The sequence below is a fragment of the Panthera uncia genome, chromosome B1 (genome assembly GCF_023721935.1).
Source record: "Panthera uncia isolate 11264 chromosome B1, Puncia_PCG_1.0, whole genome shotgun sequence".
NCBI classification, from domain to species: Eukaryota; Metazoa; Chordata; class Mammalia; order Carnivora; family Felidae; genus Panthera; species Panthera uncia.
This window is the reverse complement of record NC_064811.1, coordinates 39,635,035-39,661,127: the sequence shown is the minus strand read 5'-3', so window position 1 is coordinate 39,661,127 and position 26,093 is coordinate 39,635,035. Positions and strand designations below refer to the sequence as shown.

The 26,093-nt window shown below is 39.2% G+C and overlaps 2 protein-coding genes across 2 annotated transcripts in view; both read left to right on the top strand.

Annotated features, from left to right (window-relative positions):
• The window catches only part of TEC (tec protein tyrosine kinase), a 124,655-nt gene that overhangs the window by 32,904 nt on the left and 65,658 nt on the right, over positions 1-26,093 (top strand). The window contains exon 2 of the mRNA XM_049632013.1: positions 2,576-2,761. Within this exon, the coding sequence (XP_049487970.1) occupies positions 2,624-2,761 (138 nt within the window). The 5' untranslated portion in view covers positions 2,576-2,623. The remainder of the gene's footprint in view (positions 1-2,575; positions 2,762-26,093) is intronic.
• LOC125923621 (eukaryotic translation initiation factor 1-like) lies at positions 19,871-21,584 on the top strand. The gene has a single exon (XM_049632024.1). It carries the CDS (start codon positions 21,030-21,032, stop codon positions 21,393-21,395), a length of 366 nt encoding a protein of 121 aa, XP_049487981.1. The 5' UTR covers positions 19,871-21,029; the 3' UTR covers positions 21,396-21,584.

Genomic DNA, 26,093 nt, shown 5'->3' with positions numbered 1-26,093 from the left:
ATTGTTTAAGTTGTCATTTTCTTTTCTTTCTTTCACGTTTATTTATTTATTTTGAGAGAGCGCACGCGCATGTACGCTCATGACTGGGGGAAGGGCAGAGAGAGAGAGAATCTCAAGCAGGGTCCATGCTGTCAGTGCAGAACCCAACTTGGGGCTCAGTCTCACAAACTGTGAGGTCATGACCAGAGCTGAAATCAAGAGTTGGACACTTAACTGACTGAACCACCCAGGCACCCCTAAGTTGTCATTTTTACCCTGCATTGAAAATGTGTTGCCCAACGATGAAGAGATGATTTCTGAAGAAGTGCTGTTGACATGTCAACAGTTTCTAAGGGAAAAAAAACAAGAGTACTAAAATTTTACTTTAGAAGAAGGAGGACCAACTGAGATGCAAAAGGAGCAAGAGCTTTTTCTTTGACTTCTTAACTTAGAATAACTAATGGGTTAATTGGATCCATCACCCAGCTGTTTATTGAGAGGCTGCCATAAACACCAAGAGTGCTGTAGTTAGTGTAAGAGCCCAATCTCTTCCTTTAGGCTAGTGACTCTCAAATCTACCTGCATGTTAAATCATGATGCCCTGGGCCCTACCTCAGACCAACTGAATAAAAATATTTGGGTGTAGGGCCCGGACATTTAAAAACATCTTCCTAGGCATTAAAAAAAAAAATGTTTATTATTTATTTTGAAGAGGGAGGAGGGGCAGAGAGAGAGGGAAAGAGAGAATCCCAGGCAGGTTCCATGCTGTCAGCGCAGAGCCTGACTCAGGGCTCGAGCCCACAAACCATGAGATCATGACCTGAGCCAAAATCAAGAGTTGGACGCTTAACCAAATGAGCCATCCAGGCACCCCCCGACCCCAGGTGATTTTAATGTGTGGTTAAGGTTGAGAACTATTTCCTTAGGAGCTTGAAATCTAGGCAAAAGTTAAAAACTATACATTAATTGCTACAGAACACGGAAGTCTATGATGAGTGATATAGAGATCATGGGTGCATGAATTGGAAGGCATTTAATTAACTGGAGTCATCAGGAAAGCATTGAAGAGCTGAGTTTTGAGCCAGTGGGGTTTTCATACCAACTACTTTGGGTGTGGACTATTTGAAGAGCAGTGGGAAGGACAGATTGGATGTTAGGTTGTAGCCAGGTTGTGATTGTCTGGTGTCCCTATGGGGATTTTGACTTTATCCTGCAGGTGGTAGGAAGGCTTTTGAGGAGTCACTGAGGACTTCTGGTGGATAAAAAGGCATGAGAACTTGGTGTCTTTGAAGATGGATCCGATGGGAGTGAGGGGTATGTCATTTGAACAAAGTGAGGCAAGAGCCCGTGGAAAGAAAGACCAGTTGGAAAGCTGCCATCATGGTCCAGATTATAATGCTCTGAGCTAGGAAAAAGGCAGTGGAATTTAAAAAATAATGATAATAAACATTTGTATGGAGTTTTCATAATCAGCAAGTTCGTTCTCACGTCTCATTAAAATTCACAATAACCTTAGTGTATTTTGTAAATATTTTGTAAATGAAGGAACTGGTACACAGAAGTTAAATTGCGGTAAAGTAACCTTATTGAAATGCGGGTCCTAACTGGATGACGACAGAGAAGTAATAGGGGGTTGCAAGTGCTCTTCCGAGGCATCATGTTGGATGTGGACGTAGTAGAATTCCTAGTGGCTAACTCAGTGTCAAGGCTCTGGCTGTGCTCTCAAGTACCTCTTTATGTTCTTCACATTGACTTCCGTTGCCTCTGTGGTTTGATGTGCAATGACTTTTTATAAATGTGTGGTGAAGGGAAGGGAATAAAAGGCTGTTGTCAATTCAACTTCTATCAAATAAGAATTTTAATGTATTTTCTGAGTATTTTTGGTTTTCAGATAGTTAAATTTTATTGAATTTTAGAAGGCTTAGTCTAGGTGTGGGGGATCCACATACAGGGCTGACCTTATCCAGATGTAGGTTAGCTGTGACCAGGTAGATTTCCTTTTCTCTTGTGGTTGAGACAGGAGCCATAGGGAAGAGAACTATGGGTCCTGGTGTAAACATTGGAGAACATCCTCACGGCTGGGGTAACTAGGATGTTTAACCAGGATTACATCCTTATCAGAGCTGGAGATTGACTCCTATCCATCACTGTGGTAATTCATTTTGTTCGCAAATCCACCAGAGCTGTGTACTCATCTGTTTTGTACACCAGGATCCTGAGGCAACTTAAATACCAGCCTAAATCATCCGTGCATGTGATGAAATGTACTTTTTCATCTGAGATATTTGTTTCTCTGCAATCAGATAGCAGAAGAATGTGCCAGAAACCTCTGGGATGCTGGGGAGGTACAAAAGGAATGAATCATCATCATGGCAAATCTTGATTAGATTTTCTTATGAAATGCTGGGAGGAGGCGGGGGAAGAAGAGGAGGTTGAGCTTTTGTGCCCTGGGTAGTTTCAGTCCAGGTGCATAGACTAACGTTCACCGGCTGCAGCCATGGTGAGGGTAAGTGCTATTTTGGTAATTTGGAATGAGAACATCTTTGGAAAATTAAGATGTCCCCTTTTATTTCAACTGTTTATCTTCTCATTTTAGAATCCTGGGATCTTCAATGGCAGGAGACAGAGTGATCAGAAGCCCGAGATGAATTTTAACACTATTCTAGAAGAGATTCTTATTAAAAGGTCACAGCAGAAAAAGAAGACATCGCCCTTAAACTACAAAGAGAGACTTTTTGTGCTAACGAAGTCCATGTTAACCTACTATGAGGGTCGAGCAGAGGTAGGAGACAATAAAAATTCATTCTGCTTTCTGCATTGATAATGTTTTATAATATTATTTCCCCCCACCCCAAAATCGTATGGAATACATTTTAGGTTAGTGAAGTTTAAGTAATAATTTTTTATCATTTGGATCTGAATATAAAGTTTAGAATATGGTGAGAAAGTCTCCTAATTATGGTTTCGTGTATATGGATATACTTTTCATATCAGCCTACTGTATTAATCCTTTCAAGAAAACATTTCTAAATGGTTTTATATATATATTTTTAAGTTTATTTATTTATTTTGAGACAGAGAGAAAATGCATGCAAGCACATGTGCAGGGGAAGGGCAGGGAGAGAGGAAGAGAGAGAATCCCAAGCAGGCTCTGTGCTGTCAGTGTGGAGCCTGATGCGGAGCTTGATCCCACGTACTGTGAGATTGTGACCTGGAAATCAAGAGTCGGACGCTCAACCCACTCAAGCCACTCAGGCGCCCCACCACATTATTCCTTATGAAATCCATTAAATATATTGTATTCATGGATCCATCCTATAACCTACTGTATTGTGTATCAAAATCTGCTTTAGCTCGTATACACCGTGTCTTTGCCCCTTGCTTTATATGACTAGTTCTTCGTTATTAAGTGGAAATTATTTAAAACTCGTTAGTGATTTCGTGGATCCAGCATATTGCTGAAGTTGACCTAAAGCAGAACTGCTCAACTTTTTTTTTTTTGTGATAAGCAGCTACTGCAAAGTGCCTTTTATGAGAGGAAGGAGAAGTGGCTTGCTAAAAACCTAGTCAGTGAGCATGTGGCATAGTGAGGTCTTATCAGTTGCTTTAGCCTCTGGGTTTACCACCAGATGAGGCATGTGAATGTATAGTTGCCTCTGGCCGACCATTTTTCTCCTGGCATCTTGGGAATGCGTTATCTAGTACTGCCAGTCCAGCCATGCTCCTCTAGTAGAAGCACTCTTGGATTCCAGGAAATGGATGGAGACCGTATTGCCCTTGTTGACCACATCTGTTATCTAGTTGGTTATAGTAGTTTGCTGGTGATCTTGTTGTTTGGTTTTATTTTGTTTAATTCTTCTTTTTCACCTAGAGTGCCTCTCTTAGATTGATTGATTTACTGTTTTTGGTTGTTTGTCTTGTGTGTTTTTGTTTGTTTGTTTGTTTGCTTACTCCCACTGATGTCTCTGTGTTTTTGTTCCCCTAATTCAGAGAGAACGACATCATTTCTTACTGGTTGTCCTTAACTCTGTTAACTTCTGTTGTGGCTTGTCATGGCGACTTGTGGAATTCTGCAGGTTCATGTAATATAGGACTAAAGTCCTTTATCCACCTTCTTAAATCCCTGAAATGCTCAAGACCCAAACTTGAAAAACTCTTTTAGTGGTAAAACGTGGCCTGAGATGAAGTTATTTTTAGTCTTTGTTTGTCCTAGTTAGTCAGTGTGATTTTTTTTTTTTTGCGTGTGTGTGTGCAGAAATATTAATGTTTTTATTTCTGTATGGTATATGTGCTATATTTCATTTATTAAATCTGAAAAATTTACAATTCCAAAGGGTTTCAAGTAAGACCAGAAATAAGAATTTTTATTTTATTTTATTTATTTTATTTTATTTTATTTTTATATTTAAAGCTTATTTATTTATCTTGAGACAAAGAAAGTATGCACACATGCCCAAGCACAAGTGGGAGAGGGGCAGAGAGAGGAAGGAAGAATCCCAAGCAGCCTCTGTGCTGTCAGAGCAGAACCTGATGCAGGCTCAAACTCACGAACAGTGAGATCATGACCTGAGCTGAAATCAAGAATCAGTCACTTTAACTGAGCCACCCAGGTGCCCTGAAAAAAAAAAAAAAAAAAAAAAATTAAAATCTACAATAGATTTTTTAAATATACCTTTTTTATTTTATTTTATTTTTTTTATTTAAAAATTTTTTTTAACGTTTATTTATTTTTGAGACAGAGAGAGACAGAGCATGAATGGGGGAGGGGCAGAGAGAGAGGGAGACACAGAATCTGAAACAGGCTCCGGGCTCTGAGCTGTCAGCCCAAATCCCGACGCGAGGCTCAGACTCATGGACCGCGAGATCGTGACCTGAGCTGAAGTCGGACGCTTAACCGACTGAGCCACCCAGGCGCCCCTAAATATACCTTTTTTTAAAAGTTTATTTACACTGGGTGTTGTATGGAAACCAATTTGACAATAAACTTCATATATTGAAAAAAAAAGTTTATTTATTTATATTGAGAGAGTGAGCAGAGGAGGGGCAGAGAGAGAGGGAGAGAGAGAAATCTAAGCAGGCCCTGCACTCTCAGTGCAGAGCCTGACACGGGGCTGAAACCCACGAACTGTGAGATCATGACCTGAGCTGAAATTGAGAGTCCCACCGCTCAACCGACTGAGCCACCCAGGTGCCCCTAAAATAGATTTTAAGGGAAAACAACAAATTTTTGCTTTATAGTAATTACTTGTTATAATTTGAACGTAATGTAATAAGTCTACAAAAAGAACAGAAATAGAACTGTGAAAGTGGTAAAACAGGGTAGTTTCTTAAACCAAAAAAAAAAAAAAAAGCCTCAGAGCCAGTATTATCTGCTTAGAAATATGGACTGATACAATTGAAACATGTTGCAATTATTAAGTCACTTTGAAGATGATAAATATACAAGGTTAAAAGTGCCCTAATTATTTTAGATTAAGTGGAGTAAAGAGAAGAGTGGAACCCTTTTTATTTCAGAACCTGGCCCATGTCTTGTCTGGGAGCAGCCTCAGCCACTGTGAGAACCAGAAAGGACAGAATGAGGAGGTTGTCACAACACTTAAATACTCAGCTTTGGGCATTCAACATCAGGGTCCACCTCCTTTCTGGCTGCTAACTGGTCCAGGGAGCCTAGTCCTGCTTTAACCTCCACTCTGATGAGCTGGGCATGTTAATCCCTCCTGGATTCTTTTTCTCAGGGACAGACGTTCACTAGCATATGTAGGACTTTCAGCTTGAAACATGGTTGCAGATTTGTTTGCCTCTCACAGTTAAAAATAAATCATTGTCCATATTAAAAAGCTGGGAATTTTAAGAGAAGAATCTGAATTTTTGTAAAAATAAAAGTCTGACAATACTGGGCTGAGTTTCTGCATGACAACTCTCTGCCTGGTTTCTAGGTAAGCCCAAGAGTGCCCCACTTTTGTGTTTCTTCCCTGTTTCGGTTAATGTGCTCAGTTCTCTGTTTTCTATGGATAAATATTCCAGTTTCCATCTCCCCAGTCCTAGAAGCTCTGATCCAAAAATGTCTGTGACTTGGGTAACTCATAAGAATCAATAGGTATCAATATTATATATTTAAATATATATATATTTAATACCTATTGATTATATCAATATAATTATATTATAATATACATTATATATAATAATTATATATTATATATATTATATTGAATATATATATATATATATATATATATATATAGTCAAAATCTAAGACTAGAGGTGAATTAGAAAAACCATGGGGACCATTCAGGGGTTAGGATAAATAGCCCTAGAGATATTTATTTTAGTGGTTCATAATTCTGTTTTTAAAAGAAAAACAGTGGGTAGGCTTTTGATTGACCTAGTCACTATGATTCCTAGTGTCTTCATGTCAGTCAAGGCCATTAATGTTTTATTAAAATCCTCAGTTAATCATAATGTGACTCAGATGTCCATCTTCCCCTGGGTCTGTGAACCCCAGCTCCTCCAACATGAAGGCAACAAGCTTTTCTTCCTATTAAATACAGTTTATTGTGCTTTTTGAAGTATGCTAAGAAATTCTGTTCTAGAATGATGAGAAATTCAGTCCTGCTGTTTCTTCCAAGTCTGATATTGGCAGAGTTGGATTTCAGTTTCTGCTGTGGGCTATTCCTTGGTTTGTCCTCCCTTGTTCTCATTGCCCTCAGTTAGCTCGTGTTTCTGTGCATTCTAGTGAACTGAGAAGAGATCTTCTTGGCAATTTATATTCTTTGCTCTTATTCATAATGACATAAAACATAGGTCCTTGGGGTTTTCATAAGTGATCTTGTTCTCTGGTCACGGAACCAAATGACACATGGGTTAGACCCCCTGACATGCCAGGGGAGCCTTCATGTGGAATTGAGATGGGATTCAAGGAAGAGCAGGGCTGGAGCTTAGACAGGAAAAAGGTCTCTGGTGAGAAGAGGGGAGGAGAGATCTCTAGATGTTGAGATTTGGAATAACAAGAAAAATTGAAGTAGTGTCTAAATCTACAGTTATCATTAGCTAAGACATCAGGAACTTGTTACAACTGGACCTTGGTACCAAGGTACTAATTTGGCTGGTTTGTTGTCTGTAATACTGTTCCACTATGGAAACTGGCAAATAGTTTATAAAGTCAAAGAGTAGGGTCACTGGTTGTGTCAGGGATCCCCAAGGCTGTCCCCAGGTTTGGTGATTCACTAAGAGAACACACAGTACTTGGCACATAGTTGTCCTTATGGCTATGATTTAAAAAAATTTTTTTTTTAATGTATGTATTTGAGAGAGAGAGACAGGGTGTGAGTGGGGGAGGGGCAGAGAGAGACCTACACAGAACGTGGCGCAGGCTCCAGGCTCTGAGGTGTCAGCACAGAGCCCGAGGTGGGGCTCGAACTCATGAGCTGTGAGATCATGATCTGAGTCAAAGTTGACACTTAATTCGCTGAGCCACCCAGGCACCACTTTATGGCTATGATTTTTGACCGTGGAAGGAGACAGAGCTAAATTATCAAAGGGAAAAGACACTTGGGGCAAATCTATAGGAAACCAGGCACAAGTCTGCAAGAGTCTTTTCTCAGTGGAGTCTTCAAAGTGTGTGCATAATTCTTCTAGCACTCACTTGTGGCAATAATGAAATGTTGTCTACCAGGGAAGCGCATTGGAGACTTAGCACCTTTTCATTGGAAGCTGGTTACATAGGCACCCTTTGTCTAGCATGTGCCGAAATTCCAGACTCCGCAAGGAAAGTAGGTGCTCAGCATTAAACCATGTTGTTTGTTCAAACAGTTTAGGCACAATGAGCTATTTTTATCAGTGCTGGGAATGGTAGGACCCTCTCAGAGTCCAGGTTCCCAGATGCCAACCAAGGGCCAACCTGGTAAAGAGGCCTTTCTCTAAGCTGCTAGGTCTCTAGGACTATTGTGTTAACTCTTTTCTGTACATTAGTAGTAATAGTGACACAAATTATTGAGTACCACATACAGACGAGGCATGGTGCTGGGTACTTTACATACATTATTTCCTTTATTCCTCAAAATAGATGTTTTATTAGTTCCCCCTACTTAAAAAATGAGTGAGGCTTAGAAAGCTTAAAAACTTGTACGAGGTCATACACTAATGAGTTGCAGGGCTGTTTCTTTAAAGCCTATTTTTGAAAGAACCTTGATAGTCTGGGGAAAATTAGAAAAAAAAATCTATTAAATCTCTCTGTAACACAGATGAAATTTTATGTTAAAGCTTTTTTTTTTTAATTTTTTTTTTAATGTTTATTTATTTTTGAGACAGAGAGAGACAGAGCATGAATGGGGGAGGGGCAGAGAGAGAGGGAGACACAGAATCTGAAGCAGGCTCCAGGCTCTGAGCCGTCAGCACAGAGCCTGACACGGGGCTCGAACTCACAGACCGTGAGATCATGACCTGAGCCGAAGTCGGACACTTAACTGACTGAGCCACCCAGGCGCCCCTATGTTAAAGCTTTTTGACACTGTTTTTGTTTACTACTTTCAGTTACGATTTTTTTTTAAAAATCGTCTTTTTGGTAGAAGGAAGTCAGCACTAGTCAGGGTTTTTGTCCTGGCTCTGCCACTATCTAATTGGACTTCATGAAACAATATTCTTCAACCCATATATCTCTTTACGCTCTCAACTCCTCTTTTGTCATCTCTATTTCAACCCAACACGCATTTGATCTTTTACCAAATGCTATGAATTCTCTTTGCCTTCATCACAACCTTATTGCAGTTCCCAACTCCATTCTCTTGGTGGATTTACTGCCCAATTTGATTCTATTGTTGGTCCTTAATCTTTTATTTATGCGGCCATCATAGGGATATTTAAAACCTGTAGCTTTGTATCTTCTTTAGGATCAAGTAAAAACTGAGCTTGGAATGCAAGGTCCTTGATGCCATTTTTCCTTGTCTTCCCTCTTTCCTCCTTCCACCTCCTGCTGCGTCTTCTACCTGCTCTTTCACATTATGCCTTTCTTAATTTTTTTCAGTCTACTTGGCGTGATACGTTCCTCTGTCAGCCTGTGAGGATCCATCTGTCCATCCCGCCTTCTATATTATCCATCAAAAATGTGTTGAGTGCCTAGCAAATGCTTATCTTTTCTGACTCACCCCAATGCCTACCTTCTCTGAAGCCTTCCCTGTATCCCTCCCACCAAAGGTAGAATCCCCCCCCACCCCACCCCAGCCCTCTGTGCTCTGTGCATGTCTTTGTTGGTGGCACCTTGGTTACCCAGCTTTAACTGCATAAATGTGTCCCCCAGTGGACTTTAAGCTCTTTGAGGGCAGGGCTCATAGCTTTTCCATCTTGTATTTCCAAAAGTCTAGTGCAGAGTTGAAGATTCAGTACATGTTGGATGGCTGCATGGATCAAAGGAGAGATGGGCAGACCTCAAACTTCAGAAGCAGGCAGGACAGGTTTATCTTAAACATACATCGTAAACAACCAGAAAGGTTGAAAGGCTCATATGTAGAAGAGCCAGGATTTGAGTCCCTCCTATAATGCCACAGGTGCTTTCCTTATTTTATTCCAACATTCTTTGTAATGAGATGCTTGATATTATAATCTTTTACCCAGGTTAATTGTCAGGATGGTGAAGCAATCAGTTCTTAAGTATAATGGCGCATGTTTCTTGAATACTCTGGGTAGCCTCCCATATTTCTCTAGGGTCTTCTGGGTCTTATAGGGTTGTTCTCTTGACCACCCCTGGGAACCTGGAGACTCTTAGTGATATAGACATAAGAGCCTATTAAGGTTCTGAGATGATGTGATGTTTGTCTTTTAGTTGTATCTTTAGACTAGGTAGACCTCCCAGTGGGAAGCATAGGTTCACAAGGCCCTGCTAATCACTACCTGAACACGTATAATTTTCAGCACTTGTTAGGATTCTGGGTAATGGATGTGGACTGGAAAAAACTGTTGCTTTTACAAGTCAATTGGAAGCATTTATATCAGACTCTAGAGGTTACCGTGTAGTTCACCAGCTTGTAAAAAGTAAGATAGTGAGACAGCTGTAAATACTCCACAGATAGAACAGTGGTTAGTGTCCTAGGGGTTTTATTTGTTTGTTTTGCTCTGAGAGGTCTCAACTATGTTAACCCATGAAAACTCATTTTCTAGTTGGCAGTTGAGTTTCCTTGTTTTGGAAATTAGATTGTATCAGTTTCATGTCTTGTGTCTCAGTTTCCTTTCTTGTGTCTCTTCTCCCACTTTTCATTCATATCTGTTTTCTTATTCTACTGTCCTGGATCTGACTTTCCTCATCATTAGTCACTTTAAAGGGCCAAGGTCCGGGTCTGAAGTCCTACGATCTGATTTATTCCCTTAATTTGCCAAGTTAATCTATTTTCATTTAATGATATTCATTTTTTTTTTTCTCTAGGAAGCAGAAACCTATTTAAGACAGAAGAGGGGGAGAATACCATTCCTAAAATTTGGGGGGGTAACTTTTTATTTTGCTGTAGTTTCAACTTACAGAAAAGTTGGAAGAATAGTACAAGGGATTCTCAAGTAACCTTTATTCAGATTCACAAATTGTCTCTAGTTGCCCCATTTGCTCTATAATTCTCTTGGTCGCTGTCTTTCTCTTTATTTTTAAATTTTATTTTATTTTTAATGTTTATTTATTTTTAAGGGGGAGGCAGAGAGAGAGGGAGACATAATATCCAAAACAGGCTCCAGGCTCTGAGCTGTCAGTAGCCCAACGAGAGGCTCGAGCTCATGGACCATGAGATCATGGCCTGAGCCAAAGTTTGACGTTTAACTGACTGAGCCACCCTGGTGTCCCTCTGTCTTTCTCTTTAAATGCATGTCGTTCTCTGAACCATTTGAGAGAAAGTTGTAGACATTGCCCCTTTTACTACTTAAAAGGTCTTTGTGTATTGTCTAGGAACTAGGTCCATTCTGTTTTATAACCACAGCATAATGATCAAAGTCCGGACATTTAACACTGATACAATACTATCATCAAATCCAGAGTCCGTGCTCAAATTCATTCATCATGCCACGGATGACTTCATTGCTACTTCTCCACTTCCTCCTCTTGCCAAGTCCTGGATAGAATCCTGGGTTACATGTTGCATTTTGTTGGTCAAGATGTCAAGTTTTTAAATGTCCATGGTGAGAGGGGGAGAAATGTATAGAAGAGATGCTGTTTTTTGTCACAGCCTATAACATGCCAGCTATCCTATGAATGCTCAGTGATTGTGTGTGAATGCCTACAAACGTGAAATCAGATTTAAAAACCTTTGCAGTCTATTCCCTTTCTCTCATTCTCATGGTCATCATTAGGAGTGGGGAGATCCCCCTCCTCCCAAAGAAATTATTGTAGCCTGGTCCACTAGGATGAGTAAAAATCACTTATTCCAGTTTCCATGTCCTCCCACCTTCAGTTTTAACTTTTATTCTCCCATGTTAAACAGTTGCTAAGGATCTGGCTATGATAGCTGTGGTTCATTCCCTTGAGTATTTGTATTACAATGAGACAAGAAGTATAAGGAAAATCAATATTTTTGTTCAGAAATGGTTACCCAGTTTATCTTATTCGTAAGACTTAGCTCTCAGCAATTTTTAGTGATATCAAAAAGTCAAATTTCCCTCAAAGTTTTATTTAACAGTTTTTCCACTGAATATATTCAAAAGACTGTGCCATAGGCACTGAAAGCAATTATGAAAGGAACAATCCCCACAATGTTTGGAAATGGCATTATAGTTGAAATAAATATAGTGTTTCTCCCCACCTCTCTTTTCCCACCTGCTTATCTTGAAAGAAACTTCTCTTAATTGGAAATGTGTGTAACTTGTTGCATTTTTTTTTTTTTAAAGAACTATGTTTGACATCATGATTTTTGTAACATGAGTTTTATTTTTCCCTGTTGCATCATGACCTACTGGGTTGGGGATTCTTAGAAATCTTTGAAGCTACTTTTGTAATTAGTAATTTCTAGTAAGTGTTTGTTGATGAAGATAGGTATGATAGCACTTATCCTGAGGGACCATTAAAGAAGAGATCAAATTACATGAGCAGAGGAAGGTTTGGTGGCAAAAGTATAGATTCTGTGGATTTTGGGGGGTGGAGGTTGGAGGGGTTGGAGACATCCACTTGGCCAAGGGTTGGAGTAGGAGCAACGTGGGTCAGGGAGTGCCCCTTCTGTACAGAGGGGGCAGCACATGCAGATACCATGGGCATGGAAGGGGGTTTGCTATATTTGTGGAACCGTTCTGTTCTAGACCTATATAGGCTTTAAAAAAAAAAATGTTTTAAATTTTGAGATGGGGGAGGGGCAGAGAGAGAAGAAGAGAGAGAGAAACCCACTCTCAGAGTGAAGCCCAACTCAGGGCTTGATCTCATGACCCTGAGATCGTGACCTGAACCAGAATCAAGAGTTGGATGCTTAACCAACTAGACCTGTATAGATTTATATAACTGATAATTACCGGTACACGTGGATAATTGATTTGTTAGTAAGAAAGAATAATTATACAATTTTAGAGCTGAGAGGCATTTTTAAATTATTTATTTATTTATTTATGTTTATTTATTTATGTGTTTGTTTATTTATTTATGAGAGCATGGGTTTGTGAGGGTGAGGTGGGCAGAGACAGAGAGGGAGAGAGAATCCCACCATGTGCAGAGAGGGAGAGGGAGAGGGAGAGAGAGTGCGGAGCCCAGAGTGGGGCTTGAGCTCACCTGAAGCAGGGCTGGAACTCATGAACCATGAGATCATGACCTGAGCCAAAGTTGGACGCTCAGCTGACTGGGCCACCCATGTGCCCCTAGAGGTGTTTTAAAGAATGACCCCCCAATTTTTCACTTGTGGGAACTGAGGGTAAGGAAATGATCTGCTTGAGTTCACCTAGTAAGCTAGTTGCTAAGCCTGGACCAAAACTCAGACCTGAATGTTCCTGTGTTAGCCTCTGATTGTATAATCTTAGTTCTGGGAAGGATGTAGTATTTGGGGTGCTCAGGTAGGTTGCTTGAGAGTACTTACGAGCTTGTACACAGAATGGGCACTATCTAGTGACTCTTAGGATACCTTTGCTTAAAAATACTAATCACTTCTCTGCCTTTGAAGTTTTGCTCTTTTTGCACCTAATAGTTCCTTTCCTTTATCTCTAGTCCTTCCCTGCCCTCAAAGGTTATAAATGCCTTGCCCTTTTAAAATTACTGTTATTATAATAATAATCAGTAGTAGTATTATAGCCTTTTCCCTCACAAACTACATAATAATCTCCTTGAGGGCAAAGAAGAAACCTATCACACAATGCCTTGCACCCATTAGGATCTCAAAAAAGGTTTTGTTGACAAAAATTACGATGGTGATAGTGTTTTGGGGGGAGCAAAAAGGTCTTTAGAGACATTGTGGTAATTATTTCTCTTGCAATTTTGTTTCATTTTATTTTTTTAGGAGATACATTATTTAATTTAGAAACAAAGCTGCATTTCTCCAAACTAAAATGTAGACGTTATTTTCAACTATGGGAGTCTGAACTGTCAGAAGTCATACAGCAGTTTGAGAAAGTGAAACTCCATTTTGAGTTGTTTCTAGGTTGTTTAGGACATGCTGCATCTTAGCATGGTTGAAACTGGTCAGGCACACACAGGGAATTATCTATAAAAGGGAGCTTAGAAACACCTGTCTTGTTCAGCAATTCATTCTGTGACTCTTAGAACTCCTGCCATTAATGGCCTTTGAATTTTGTGAATATACTGTACTTCTGAGATAAAATATTAAAGTTTGACGATTACTACTTCAGATAATTGAAAACGGTGTAGTCTTATTACTAAAGCTCATTTACCTTTTTAAGTTTTGAAAAAAAAAATTTTATGTTTATTTTGGAGAGAGAGAGAGAGAGAACCAGCGTGCGACCAAGGGAGGGACAGAGAAGGGGAGACACAGGATCTGAAGCAGGCTCCAGGCTCTGAGCTGTCAGCACAGAGTCCAACGTGGGGCTCAAACCCACAAACCGCGAGATCATGACCTGAGCCGAAGTCGGACGCTTAACCGACTGAGCCACCCAGGTGCCTTTAAAATTTTTAATCATGGAGAATTGTCTATAATACTTGCACCCTTCCACATTACTGAACACCTAAAATGAAAAATTGCACCCAAAATAGTTGTTTGTTGAATAAAACTAAATGAATAAGAGACTTAAATGAAATCTCTCAGTGATTTTTAATAGATTTTGGGAAGGGAATTCCCCCTTCCCCCCAATTATCCTAGTCGTATGAGAAAACTTTCTTCCATTTTATCTTTATTCCACATAATCACATAGGTATAGCTGTTCCTTAATTTTATTTGCCACAGCAAAAAGGAACATGAAAGTTACAATTCCCTGCTCGTGAGATTGTAACGTGAATTTTTTTTCATTTTAGAGGAACACATATATTATATATAATTGTTTATTTATAAATGATATATATAAAATTGTATATTTATAAGTTATAGAATGTATAAATCTTAAAGTATTATATATACTTATTAAATCTATATTAATATGTTAATTAATTTCCTGGCAGAAGAGAGATCATAAGCCCGTACACTTTAAAAAAAATTTTTTTAGTGTTTATTTATTTTTGAGAGAGAGAGAGACAGAGCACAAGCAGGGGAGGGGCAGAGAGAGAGGGAAACACAGAATCTGAAGCAGGCTCCAGGCTCCCAGCTGTCAGCACAGAGCCCGACGCGGGGCTAGAACCCACGGACCTCGAGGTCATGACCTGAGCCGAAGTTGGACACTCAGCCGACTGAGCCACCCAGGCGCCCCAGTCCATACACTTTTATTTGTTACACGGGCCTCACGTCATTTGTCTTACTCATTATTTGAAGGATTTCGAGTACATACAGTGTGCTAGGGATGGAGGAATTAAAGGGTGCAGGACTCTGGCTCCGTTAAGCTTACAGGCTGCTTAAGTTGTAGTTCTGCTTTCGCGGGCTCGTAATGACAGACTTTATTCCACTGCATCCACTGGGCTGTGAAGCTGGAGTTCCCATCCTCACACCCCACTGTTTGCCCTCGCCTGTGTATTTCTGGAGTATCTGGGACTCTTACACTTCACTTGCCCTTGGGTTTCCAGGGGTGATAGGGGGTGGTTGCACAGACAGGATTTCAAGGTTTCCTTCTGTTGTTAAATTTTAGTTGGCTTAGATTTCACAAAAGCGCAAGTGTTTTGCATACATATTGCGATACGGTGTACTCGCTAGCATCTCCGTGAAGCGTACCTGCAGATGACCAACAAATTTTTGCACTATTTACTTTGCAAGTGAAGAAACTAGGGGACAAAGCCAGGTCACCTTCTCTGAATTGACATCCCATCTGACTAGATGAACCAAGATGTCTTATCTTTCTGGCTAATGCGCTGTCTGTTAAACCACATTGTGCTAATGACCGCAAAGGGGGACTGACTTCCTTAAACATAACTTCACTGACCACCTGTATACATAGTTTCCTTCCTCCTTCCCTGCTTTGGCTCTGTGTTTCAGACCTTCTTTTAACCTTGATGGTTTGTGTTTCTTTTTTTCCTCACTGCCCCCCTGTGAGGTGGGAGTCCTATGCATACAAGTAAATTAGAGTTTGTGGAAGAGAGACCTACAGAGAGAAAAGATTTCTGTGAATGGTTGTGTGAAAGAGGTTGAAAAGGGTTATGCTTAGATGGTAACCCTTAAGAACTTTAAGGTGGGTTTGGTTAAACAAACAGTTCATTTCATAAATACTTGATTCTTCACAGAAAAAACTCACAAGTAACTCAATTAAATGTGAATTTAATCACTCATAGTCAATCCCAACAGGAGAGAACAGTGTCACAGCTGGAAAGGACCCCCTATAAATCTACCATAGTATATTAAGTTTGTTTAACATTTTTTATGAGTTAAGCAAATGGAGTTTTAGGTCGATTCAGTCCCGACTAGGATTGACTATAGTACAACATCAAAATAAATGGTACAGATTTGAATTGTCGTGGAAAAAGGTGAGTAGCTTCATGCTAAAGATCAAATATGTAATTCAGAATTTTTCTTTTTTTAAAGAAAATGTTTATTTCTGAGAGAGAGAGGGTCCCAAGCAGGCACCACACTGTCAGCACAGAGCCCAATGCGGGGCTTGATCTCGTGAACCGTGTGATCGTGATCTGAGCTGCAATCAAGAGTCAGACACTTAACCGACTGAGCCATCCAGGCACCCCAGAATTTTATTTTTAAGTTTTATTTATTTAAGTAATCTCTACACCCAACGTGGGGCTTGAACTCATGACCCGAGATCGAGAGGCGCATGCTCTTCTGACTGAGCCAGCCAGGTGCCCCGTTTTATTTTTATTTTTTTTTACTGGGTCATTTCTTTATTTTCAGATGTCCCATTTGATCACTTTTTAAGGACGGACGTGATGACTGAAACATCTGTAGGAAACAAAACCCAAATCCACTGGATAAGATAGTGTATTCCATGAGGTTCTCGAATCAATTTATCAGCAGTTGTCTGCTCTCACTTAATTATAAGGAACTGCAGTTGTGGTCTAAGGCTCATTTCCAAATTAATAGGGTTTCTGTGCATTAGAGAGTGAGAGATTAACACTGTGGACTCTGGAACCAGATTACCTGGGTTCAAATCCTAAATTTGTTACTTTTTGCTGTGTGACCTTGGACAAGTTACTTAATCTCTACACCTCATTTTTTCATCTTCAAACTGGGGAGAAAGTAGGACTACCCTCCTAGGTTTTGGTAAGGAGTAAATGGGTCGCTGTATGTGAAGTGACCAGGGCAGTTCCTGGCAGAGAGCAGGTACCATATAAGCACCGGCAGTTTCTGTTCTGGCTCTACACATGAGATATGTTGCACTCTCACCCACTTTTTTCTTTGTTATATATGTATTTCAAGGTTTTTGCTCTTGAGCCTGGCTTTTCTCAGATCTAGACGTTTTTGCGCTAAGCATAACTGGGTCATTCTCTCCTAGGATCGCAGGGGATCCACTCTTTGAATTGATCTCTGTTGCTTGCAGTCAGCTGCATTTGGGGGTTCTGGTAACCGGTGGAAATGCATGCCTCAGAGTAAGGCTAGTTCACATCCCGGCATCTCTGAGCCTGTGTTGGTAGAGCTCTCACTGGGACTGTCTGCTCTGAAGGTTTTCCTCTGGATGTTTGTGAGTGGAGAGCGTGATGGGATCCTGGCTGTGATAAATGTGCTCCTTCAGTGTGACATTTTCATACACCAGAGGTGGGTCTGCCATGAAGTTAAAGAAAAGCAAGCATTAGAGACTTTTCATTCCAGAGCCCTTTCTGAGGTTCCGGGAGGCCCCCTAGCAGTTTTGTATTCATAATTTTGCACTTAAAAAAAAAAAAAGTCTTCTTCTTAAAACGTATAAGCTTCAGGCCACTCAAAACCTTGATCTGTTTCTACAGAGCGTAAAGACTTTATTTGTCCTAATACCTGACGCCATCTATCAATTCTGCCAGTGAAATACTCCCAAGCACCTCCATTGTAAACCATCGCATCTATAATTGGTTTCTGTTCTTAGAAGTCTTCCTTTCAAGAACAAAGTGTTATATATCTACTTTAATCTGTTAAATTTATCTTTAATACTTTCAGAGTTGTTTTTTAAAGTACCATACATTCTTTTTAAGTTTGTTTATTTATTTTGAGAGAGAGAGAGAGAGAAAATGTGCTAGTGGGGGAGGGGCAGAGGGAGAGAGAGAATCCCAAGTAGGCTCCTAGCTGTCAGTACAGAGCCTGACACGGGGCTCAAACTCACGAACCGTGGGATCATCACCTGAGCCAAAATCAAGAGTCAGATGCTTAACTGACTGAGCCATCCACGTGCCCCGAAGTACCATACTTTTCTTGTTAAATGAATTCCTGAGTGTGTTATGGTTATAGTTACTCTTGTGAATAAGTTATTTTTCATTGTATGTTTGTTGTAATTAGGTGCTGTTAATATATAACCAAGCTCTTGATCATTATGAATCTATTTTGTAACTTACCAGTATACCATGCTGTTTCTAAATATTTCATAGAGGCACAATTTTCCATACCAACTTTGCTATAAAAAGGATTATTTTCTATTACATTTAATCCAAATAATGGATAAATTTGCTAATTTTTTAAAAGTTAGCAAAAATAAAAGCATTTTCAGTTCTAAGTAGGAATACTCAAAAGGGTAGGATTAAATATTTCTTTGCTGAGCAAATTTTAAACTGTGTGCCTCAGGGAAGTATTGATGGTGGAGGAATGTACATAACTAATAACAGCAAACTTTCTGAATTGACTGAAATATAAAATTTAAAAGCAGAGAAGTCTGAGTTTGTAACTCATAATCACTACCAGTTGGTGGAGTAAGAAGATTCAAACGTAGGCCATTTGACTTAGAAGTTCCCCAGACGTCTCTACCTTAATTTTCTAGCCAAATAAGCAAACAAACAAACAAAAACAAACAAACAAAAAAAAACATGCCTCTTTTTACTTGAATCAATTAAAAAATTACTACAGTCAATTATTTTGGTGGATAATGTTCCAAGCTCTGAGGACACAAAAACATATACAAAGCAAATGTCCTGCTGTCATGGAACTTACATTCTAGAGGAGAAAGGCAGCATACAGATAAACCAATAAATATCTCCCACCTTGAAAAAAAGCAAAGCAGGATGGGAGGGGTGGGGACTTGCATGCTTGTGGGTTTTCTTTCTTTTCTTTTCTTTCTTTCTGTTCTTTCTTTCTTTCTTTCTTTGGTCAGTGGTCAGGGAATAGAGATCTTAAGAAAAGACAGGCAGGGGGGAGGGGAAGTCCTTGGGGAGGGGAACCGGGACTGCAAGGCGTCAGGAAAGGCAGGTGGTGCTTCCGTGCTCAGGGAACAGCAGAGAGGCTAAGGGGCTGAAATGGAATGGAGTGGGGTGTAGTGGTGGAGGAGGCCAGAGATCTTTGGGGGCCATGGAGAAGACTTTGGATTTTTTGTTTTTTAATGTGATGGGAGATTTTGGAGTGTTATGAGTGGGGAGTGACAAAGTTTGGCCCTTCTGTTCATGTACTTCAAGACACTGGGGCACAGTGGAACATGAATTGGCAGAGAGAATTGGCTGTGCCAGCCCATTTGACCCTGGGGAGGTCATTTACCCAGTCAGTGCCCCAGTTTCTACTCTAAAATGAAGAAATTGGATTATGTGAGTAATTCACTAGAATCGTTTTCATGGCCAATTATGATTCTCAGATCTTAAAATAGTTATTAAACATCCACATGTATTGGCAGCCGTTGTTGACTATGGGGAAGAGGAGACCCTCCCCTTCCCACTTTCTGCTCAGACTTTGGAACTTCCCTGTCTCCGCCCTGAGCCTTTCCCCTGAGCCTCACCCCTGCCTCTGAGTAGGTGTGTGTATAGTGGTGTTTCACTGTCTTTTCAACCTGCATTTCTTGGGTTACTACAGTAGATGAGCAAGTCTGTGTATTTACATTGTCCATTGGCATTTACTCTCTGTTGAAGTGCCTGTTTGGATATTTTTCCTTCTTTCCCCAATTAGAAAAATTTCTTACTTATTTTTTTTTTAAATTATTATTTTTTTAATGTTTATTTATTTTTCAGACAGAGAGAGACACAGCATGAACGGGGGAGGGGCAGAGAGAGAGGGAAACACAGAATCGGAAACAGGCTCCAGGCTCTGAGCCATCAGCCCAGAGCCTGACGCGGGGCTCGAACCCGCGGACCGCGAGATCGTGACCTGAGCCGAAGTCGGACGCTTAACCGACTGAGCCACCCAGGCGCCCCTTTCTTACTTATTTTTAAAAGATACATATATTCTGAATCAAACTCATTGTCCCTATATGCTTTGCAGATACTTGTTTGTACTTGGTGGCTTGTCTTTTTTTTTTTTTTTTTTTTTTTTAATTATGGTGGTAAAATGCACATAAAATTTACCATTGTAACCATGGTAAATTGTACGGATCAGTGGCAGTAAGTACATTCGTCATGTTGTGCAACAATTACCACTGTCTGGTTCCAAAGCTTTTCATCACCCCTAACAGGAACCTTGAGAAAGTTCTGTGTGCACTTAAGAAGAATGTGTATTCTGGTGCTTTTGGATGGAATGTTCTGTAAATATCTGTTAAGTTTATTTGGTCTATTTAAGGCTGATGTTCTCTTATTGATTTTCTGTCTGGATGCAAGTAGGGTATTAAAGACCCCTATTATTATTGTATTTCTGTATATTTCTACCTTTAGGTCTGTTAATGTTTGCTTTCTATATTTAGGTGCCGCTATGTTGGGTGCATGAATATTTACAAATGTTATATCCTTTTGTTGGAATGACCCCTTTATCATGATGTAATGCCCTTTTTTGATTCTTATTACAGTCTTTGTTTTAAACTCTGTTTTTTCTGGGGCACCTGGGTGGCTCCATCCATTGAACGACTGACTTTGGCTCAGGTCATGATCTCACAGTTCTCGATTTCAGGCCCCACATCGGGCTCACTGCTATCAACACAGAGCCTGCTTTGGATCCTCTGTCCCCATCTCTCTGCCCTGCCCTGCTTGCACTCTCTCTCTCAAAAATAAATAAACATTTTAAAAAAGTCTATTTTTTCTGATGTGTGTATAGCTACCCCAACATTCTTTTGGTTTCCATTTGCATGGAAGATCTTTTTCTATTCCTTCACTTTTAGTCTGTTTGTGCCTTTTACATCTAAAGGAGTCTCAGGGCACCTGTGTAATTAAGCATCTGACTCTTGATTTCTGTTCAGGTCATGATCTCATGGTTTGTGGGATCGAGCCTTGCACTGGGCTCTGCACTGACAGCAAGGAGCCTGCTTGGGATTCTCTCTCTCCCTCTCTCTCTGCCCCTCCCCTGTTCTCTCTCTCTTTCTCTCAAAATAAATAAATAAACAACAAAAAAATGAATCTTTTGGCCCTAGTCACTGACCCACCCCTGAGGACTCAGTGGCACCACCCTTGAGCCCCCTTGCTTCCCAGTGCTCTGTCCCGCGTGCCAACCTTCTCTCACCACCACCTTCCGTGGGCCGTTTCCACCAAGGAAAAGGGATTGTATCTTATGTCTGTTATCTGGAATCTCCACTCTTTTGGCCCCTTTGCTGATGCAAGTAAGGGTGATAATCTGTTTCCTGCTAAAGATTATATCCATAAGCATTCATCGGAGAATAGCAGCAGAAAAATCCAGGGGATTGCTGATGCTTATGATAAAAAGAAACTAGTGAAGGTCTTTAAGAAGAAATTTGCCTGTAATAGTACTATAATTGAGCATCCAGAACATGGAGAAGTAACTCAGCTACAGGGTGACCAGCACAAGGACGTATGCCAATTCATAGAGATTGGACTGGCTGAGGACGACCAGCTGAAGGTTCATGGCTGTAAGTGCTTTTGGCTCACTGAAGCTTTAGTGAGGATTTCCTCACAATGAGTAGAATTTCCCTTCTGTCCCTTGTCACCAGTTTAAAAATCTCACAGCTTATGTAATGTAACCATTTCGGATCCACTTTTAACTTGGACTAGTGTTACTCCTTCATGCAATGAACTGAAAAGAGCTAAAAAGAAAAAAAAAAAAAAGACTGAATCTCTTATAGGCAGCATATAAATGGGTCTTTTTTTTTTTTTTTTTTTTTCCTTATCCATATAGCCACTCTGGGTCTTTTGATTGGAGAGTTTAGTTCATTTATACGTAAAGTAATCATTGATAGATACATACTTATTGCCATTTTGTTAATTGTTTTCTGGCTGTTTTTGTAGTTCTTTTCTGTTCCTTTTTTCTTCTCTTGCTCTTTGTGATTTGATGACTTTAATGACATATTTACATTCTTTTCTCTTTATCTTTTATGTATTTACTATAGGTTTTTGCATTGTGATTATCATGAAGCTTACATGTTACAGCTTATAACAGCCTGTTTGAAGTTGATAACAACTTAAGTTTGATCACATTCTAAAACTCTACATTTTTACTCTCCCCCCATGCTTTATGTTTTTGATGTCACATTTTACTCTTAATCTTGTATATCCTTTACTAATAATTGTAATCATAGTCACTTTCACTACTCTTGTCTTTTAATCTATACACCACCTTTGTTAAGTGATAAACCCACTACCTTTACTATATATTTTCCTTTCCAGTGAGATTTATTCTTTCATATGTTTTCTTGTTCCTAATTAGTGTCCTTTCTTTTCAGCTTAAAGAAGATCCTTTAACATTTCTAGGGCCAGTTAGTGGTGGTGAAATCCTTTGGCTTTTGTTTATCTGGAAAACTCTCTCTCTCCTTTAATTGTAAATGATAACTTTGTTGGCTAGAATATTCTTGGTTGGAATTTTTTTTTTTTCTTTCAGCTCTTTGATTTTATTGTGCCACTTCCTTATGGCCTGTAAAGTTTCTGCTGAAACAAAAAAAATTTTTTTGCTGCTTTTAAGATTCTTTCCCTGTCTTTAACTTTTGATATTTTAATTATAATATGTCTTGGTGTTAGTCTCTTTGGATTCATCTTATTAAACTCTGGTCTTCCTGGCTCTGGATTTCTGTTTCACTTCCCATATTAGGGGAGTTTTCAGTCATTATTTCTTTAAATAAGATTTCTGCCCCTTTTTCCCTTTCTTTTCCTTCTGGGATTCCTATAATGTGAATGATAGTCCGTTTGATGTTGTCCCATAAGTCCCTTGAGCTATCTTCACTTTTTTAAGATTCTTTTTTCTTTTAGCTGCTCTGATAGGGTGACTTCCACTTTTTTGTCTTTGAATTCACTGATCTTTTCTTCTGCTTCATCTAGTCTGCTGTTGAACCCCTCCAGTGTATTTCTCAGTTCAGTTATTGTATTCTTCAACTCTGTGACTTCCAGCTTCCTATTTCTTTGTTGAGGTTCCACTGGGTTCATCCATTCTGTTCCCAGTTCAATGAACATCTTTATGACCATTACTCTGAACTCTTTATCAGGTAAATTACTTATCTCCATTTCATTAAGGCTTTTTTCTTAGGTTTTATCTTGTTCTTCAATTGGGAACAAATTCCTCTGTTTCTTCATTTTTTGGGGGTCTCTGTTTTGGTTTCTATACAGTAGGTGAACCTCTCTGCCCCCAATTCTGAAGGAGTGGCCTCACATAGGACATGAACCTTGTCATTCAACCCTGCCCCAAATCTTGTTTGTGCTTCTCCAAGCAACCTATTATATTTTTCATAGCTCCCAGTAGTTGAGATTATGCCAAGACCTGTCAGTATCTCAAAGGGGGAGAAGATCTTAGCACCTAGATTCAGGCTGGTTGGAAGCCAGACCCATAGACAACAACTTTTAAAAGTATGCAAATATATACAGTTCTTTTGGACCACAAGCATAAACCCCACTGGCCACCAGAGCCAGGCTATCTGGAGGCTTCCTTTGGGCAGAAGTTGCAAAAATTGGGGCTCCAGATGAGTGTATAAGCTATTTTCTTGGAGAAGTTTTCTTCTGGGATGGATCATATGGTAGAAACAAGTCTGAATAAATTTAAGAGAATTAAAATTGTATCAAGCACCTTTTCTGACCACAGTGGTATGAAAGTAGTAATCAGTTATGTGAAGAAAATGGGAAAATTCACAAACATAAGGAGATTAAAACAACATGCTACTGAACATCCAATGGGTCAAAAGAGAAATTAAAAAACACCTTCAGACAAGTGAAAATAAAAATACAACAAATTCCAAAATCTGTGGAATGCAGCAAAAACAGTTCTGAGAGGGAATACATAGTGATAAATGCATACTTCAAGGAACAAGAAAGGTCTGAAATAAACAACCTAACTTTATACCTCAAAGAACTAGAAAAAGAAGAACAAATGAAGCCCAAAGTTAGAAGAAGGAAGGAAGTAGCAAAGATTAAACCAGAAGTAAAAGAAATAGAAACTAAAAAAGCAATAGAAAAGATAATGAAGTTAAGAGCTGTTTCTTTGAAACATAAATGAAATCAACAAAGCTTTAACTAAACTCATTAAGAAAAAAGACTCAAATAAAATCAGAAATAAAAGGGCTGTTAAAACTGATATCACAGAAATACAGGGGGTCATAAGAAATTACTACGAACAATTATACACTAACAAATTGAGCAACTTAGAAGAAATTAATAAATTCTTAAAAACATACAACCTACCAGGACTGAATCATGATGAAATAAAAAATCTGAACAGACCAATTACTAGCAAGAAGATTGAATTGGAACCAAAAACCTGCCAACAGGGGTGCCTGGGTGGCTCAGTCAGTCGAGTGTCCGACTTCATCTCAGGTCATGGTCTCACAGTTCGTGAGTTCGAGCCCCACATCGGGCTCTGTGCTAAAAAACAGCTCAGAGCCTGGAGCCTGCTTCGGATTCTGTGTCTTCCTCTCTCTCTCTCTGTCTCTCTCTCCCCTTCCCCTGCTCATGCTCTGTCTCTCTCTGTCTCTCAAAAATAAATAAATGTTAAAAAAAAATTAAAAACAAAAACAAACCCCTGCCAACAAACAAAAACCCAGGACCAGATGCCTTTAATGGTGAATTCTACCAGATGCTCAAAGAAGAATTAATACCAATCCTTCTCAAACTCTTACAAATATAGAAGAGGAAGGAATTCTTCCAAACTCATTTTGTGAGACCAGCATTACCCTGATACCAAAACCAGACAAGAATGTCACAAGAGAAGAAAATTACAGGGCAATATCCCTATGAAAATAGATGCAAAAATCCTAAACAAAATACCAGTACACTGAATTTAATAATACATTAAATTTTTATACACCATGATCAAGTGGAATGTATTCTAAGGATTCAAAGATGGCTCAACATTTGAGAAGCAGTTGATGTGATATACTACATTAACAAAATGATGGATAAAAATTATATGATCATCTCAATATATACAGAAAAAGCATTTGAAAGAATTCAACATCGATTTATGATAAAATCTTCTCAACAAAGCAAATATATGGGGAATGTACCTAACATAATAAAAGCTATATATGACAAGCCCACAGCTAACATCATACTCAATAGTGAAAAGCTGAAAGCTTTCCATCTAAGATCAGGAACAAGGGAAGGATGTCCACTCTCACCACTATTACATGGTATTGGAATTCCTAGCCCGATCAGTTAAGCAAGAAAAAGAAATAAAAGGCATGCAAATTGGAAAGGAAGAAATAAAACTCACTATTTGCAGATGACATACATTATATGTTAAAAACTCTAAAGAGACCATGAAAAAACTGTTAGAACTAATAAATGAATTCAGTAAAATTGTAGGACACAAAATCACACACACACACACACACACACACACACACACACAATCTGTTCTATTTCTACAGACCAATAGCAAACTGTCAGAGACATTAAGAAAACAATCTCATTTAAATTACATCAAAAAGAATAAAATTCCTAGGAATCAATGTCACCAAGGAGGTAAAGGATCTGTAAAAGGTAAAGACCTTTGCTAAAAACTACAAGACATTAATAAAAGAAATTGAGGAAGACACAAATGGAAAGATATCCCATGCTCATGAATTGGAGGAATTAATATTGTTAAAATGTCTATTCTACCCAAAATGATCTACAGATTCAGTGCAATTCCTATCAAAATTCTGATGGCATTCTTCACAGAAATGGAACAATCCTAAAATTTGTGTGGAAACCCAAAAGACTCCAAATAGTGAAAGCAATCTTGAGAAAGAACAAAGTTGGAGATGTCACACTCCCTGATTCCAAACTGTATTACAAAGCTATAGTAATCAAAACAGTATGGTATTAGTATAAAAACAGACATATAGATTGATAGAGCAGAATAGGAGCCCCAAAATAAACCTATGCTTCTATGGCCAATTAATTTATGAAAAGGAACCAAGAATGCACAATGGGGAAAGGACAGTCTCTTTAATGGTGTTTGGAAAACTGGACAGCCACATGCAAAAGAATGAAATTGGACCACTATCTTACACCATACACAAAAATTAACTCAAAATGGACGAAAGACTTGAACATAAGACCTGAAACTATAAAAATCCTAGAAGAAAACGTAGGCAGCAATCTCCTTGATATAGGCTTGGTGACGATTTTTTGGATATGACACCACGAGTAAATGCAACAAAACCAAAAATAAAGGAGACTACATCAAACTAAAGAA

Coding starts and splice junctions, on each gene's coding strand:
- LOC125923621 (XM_049632024.1), top strand. CDS start 21,030: ATGTCTGTTATCTGGAATCTCCACTCTTTTGGCCCCTTTGCTGATGCA.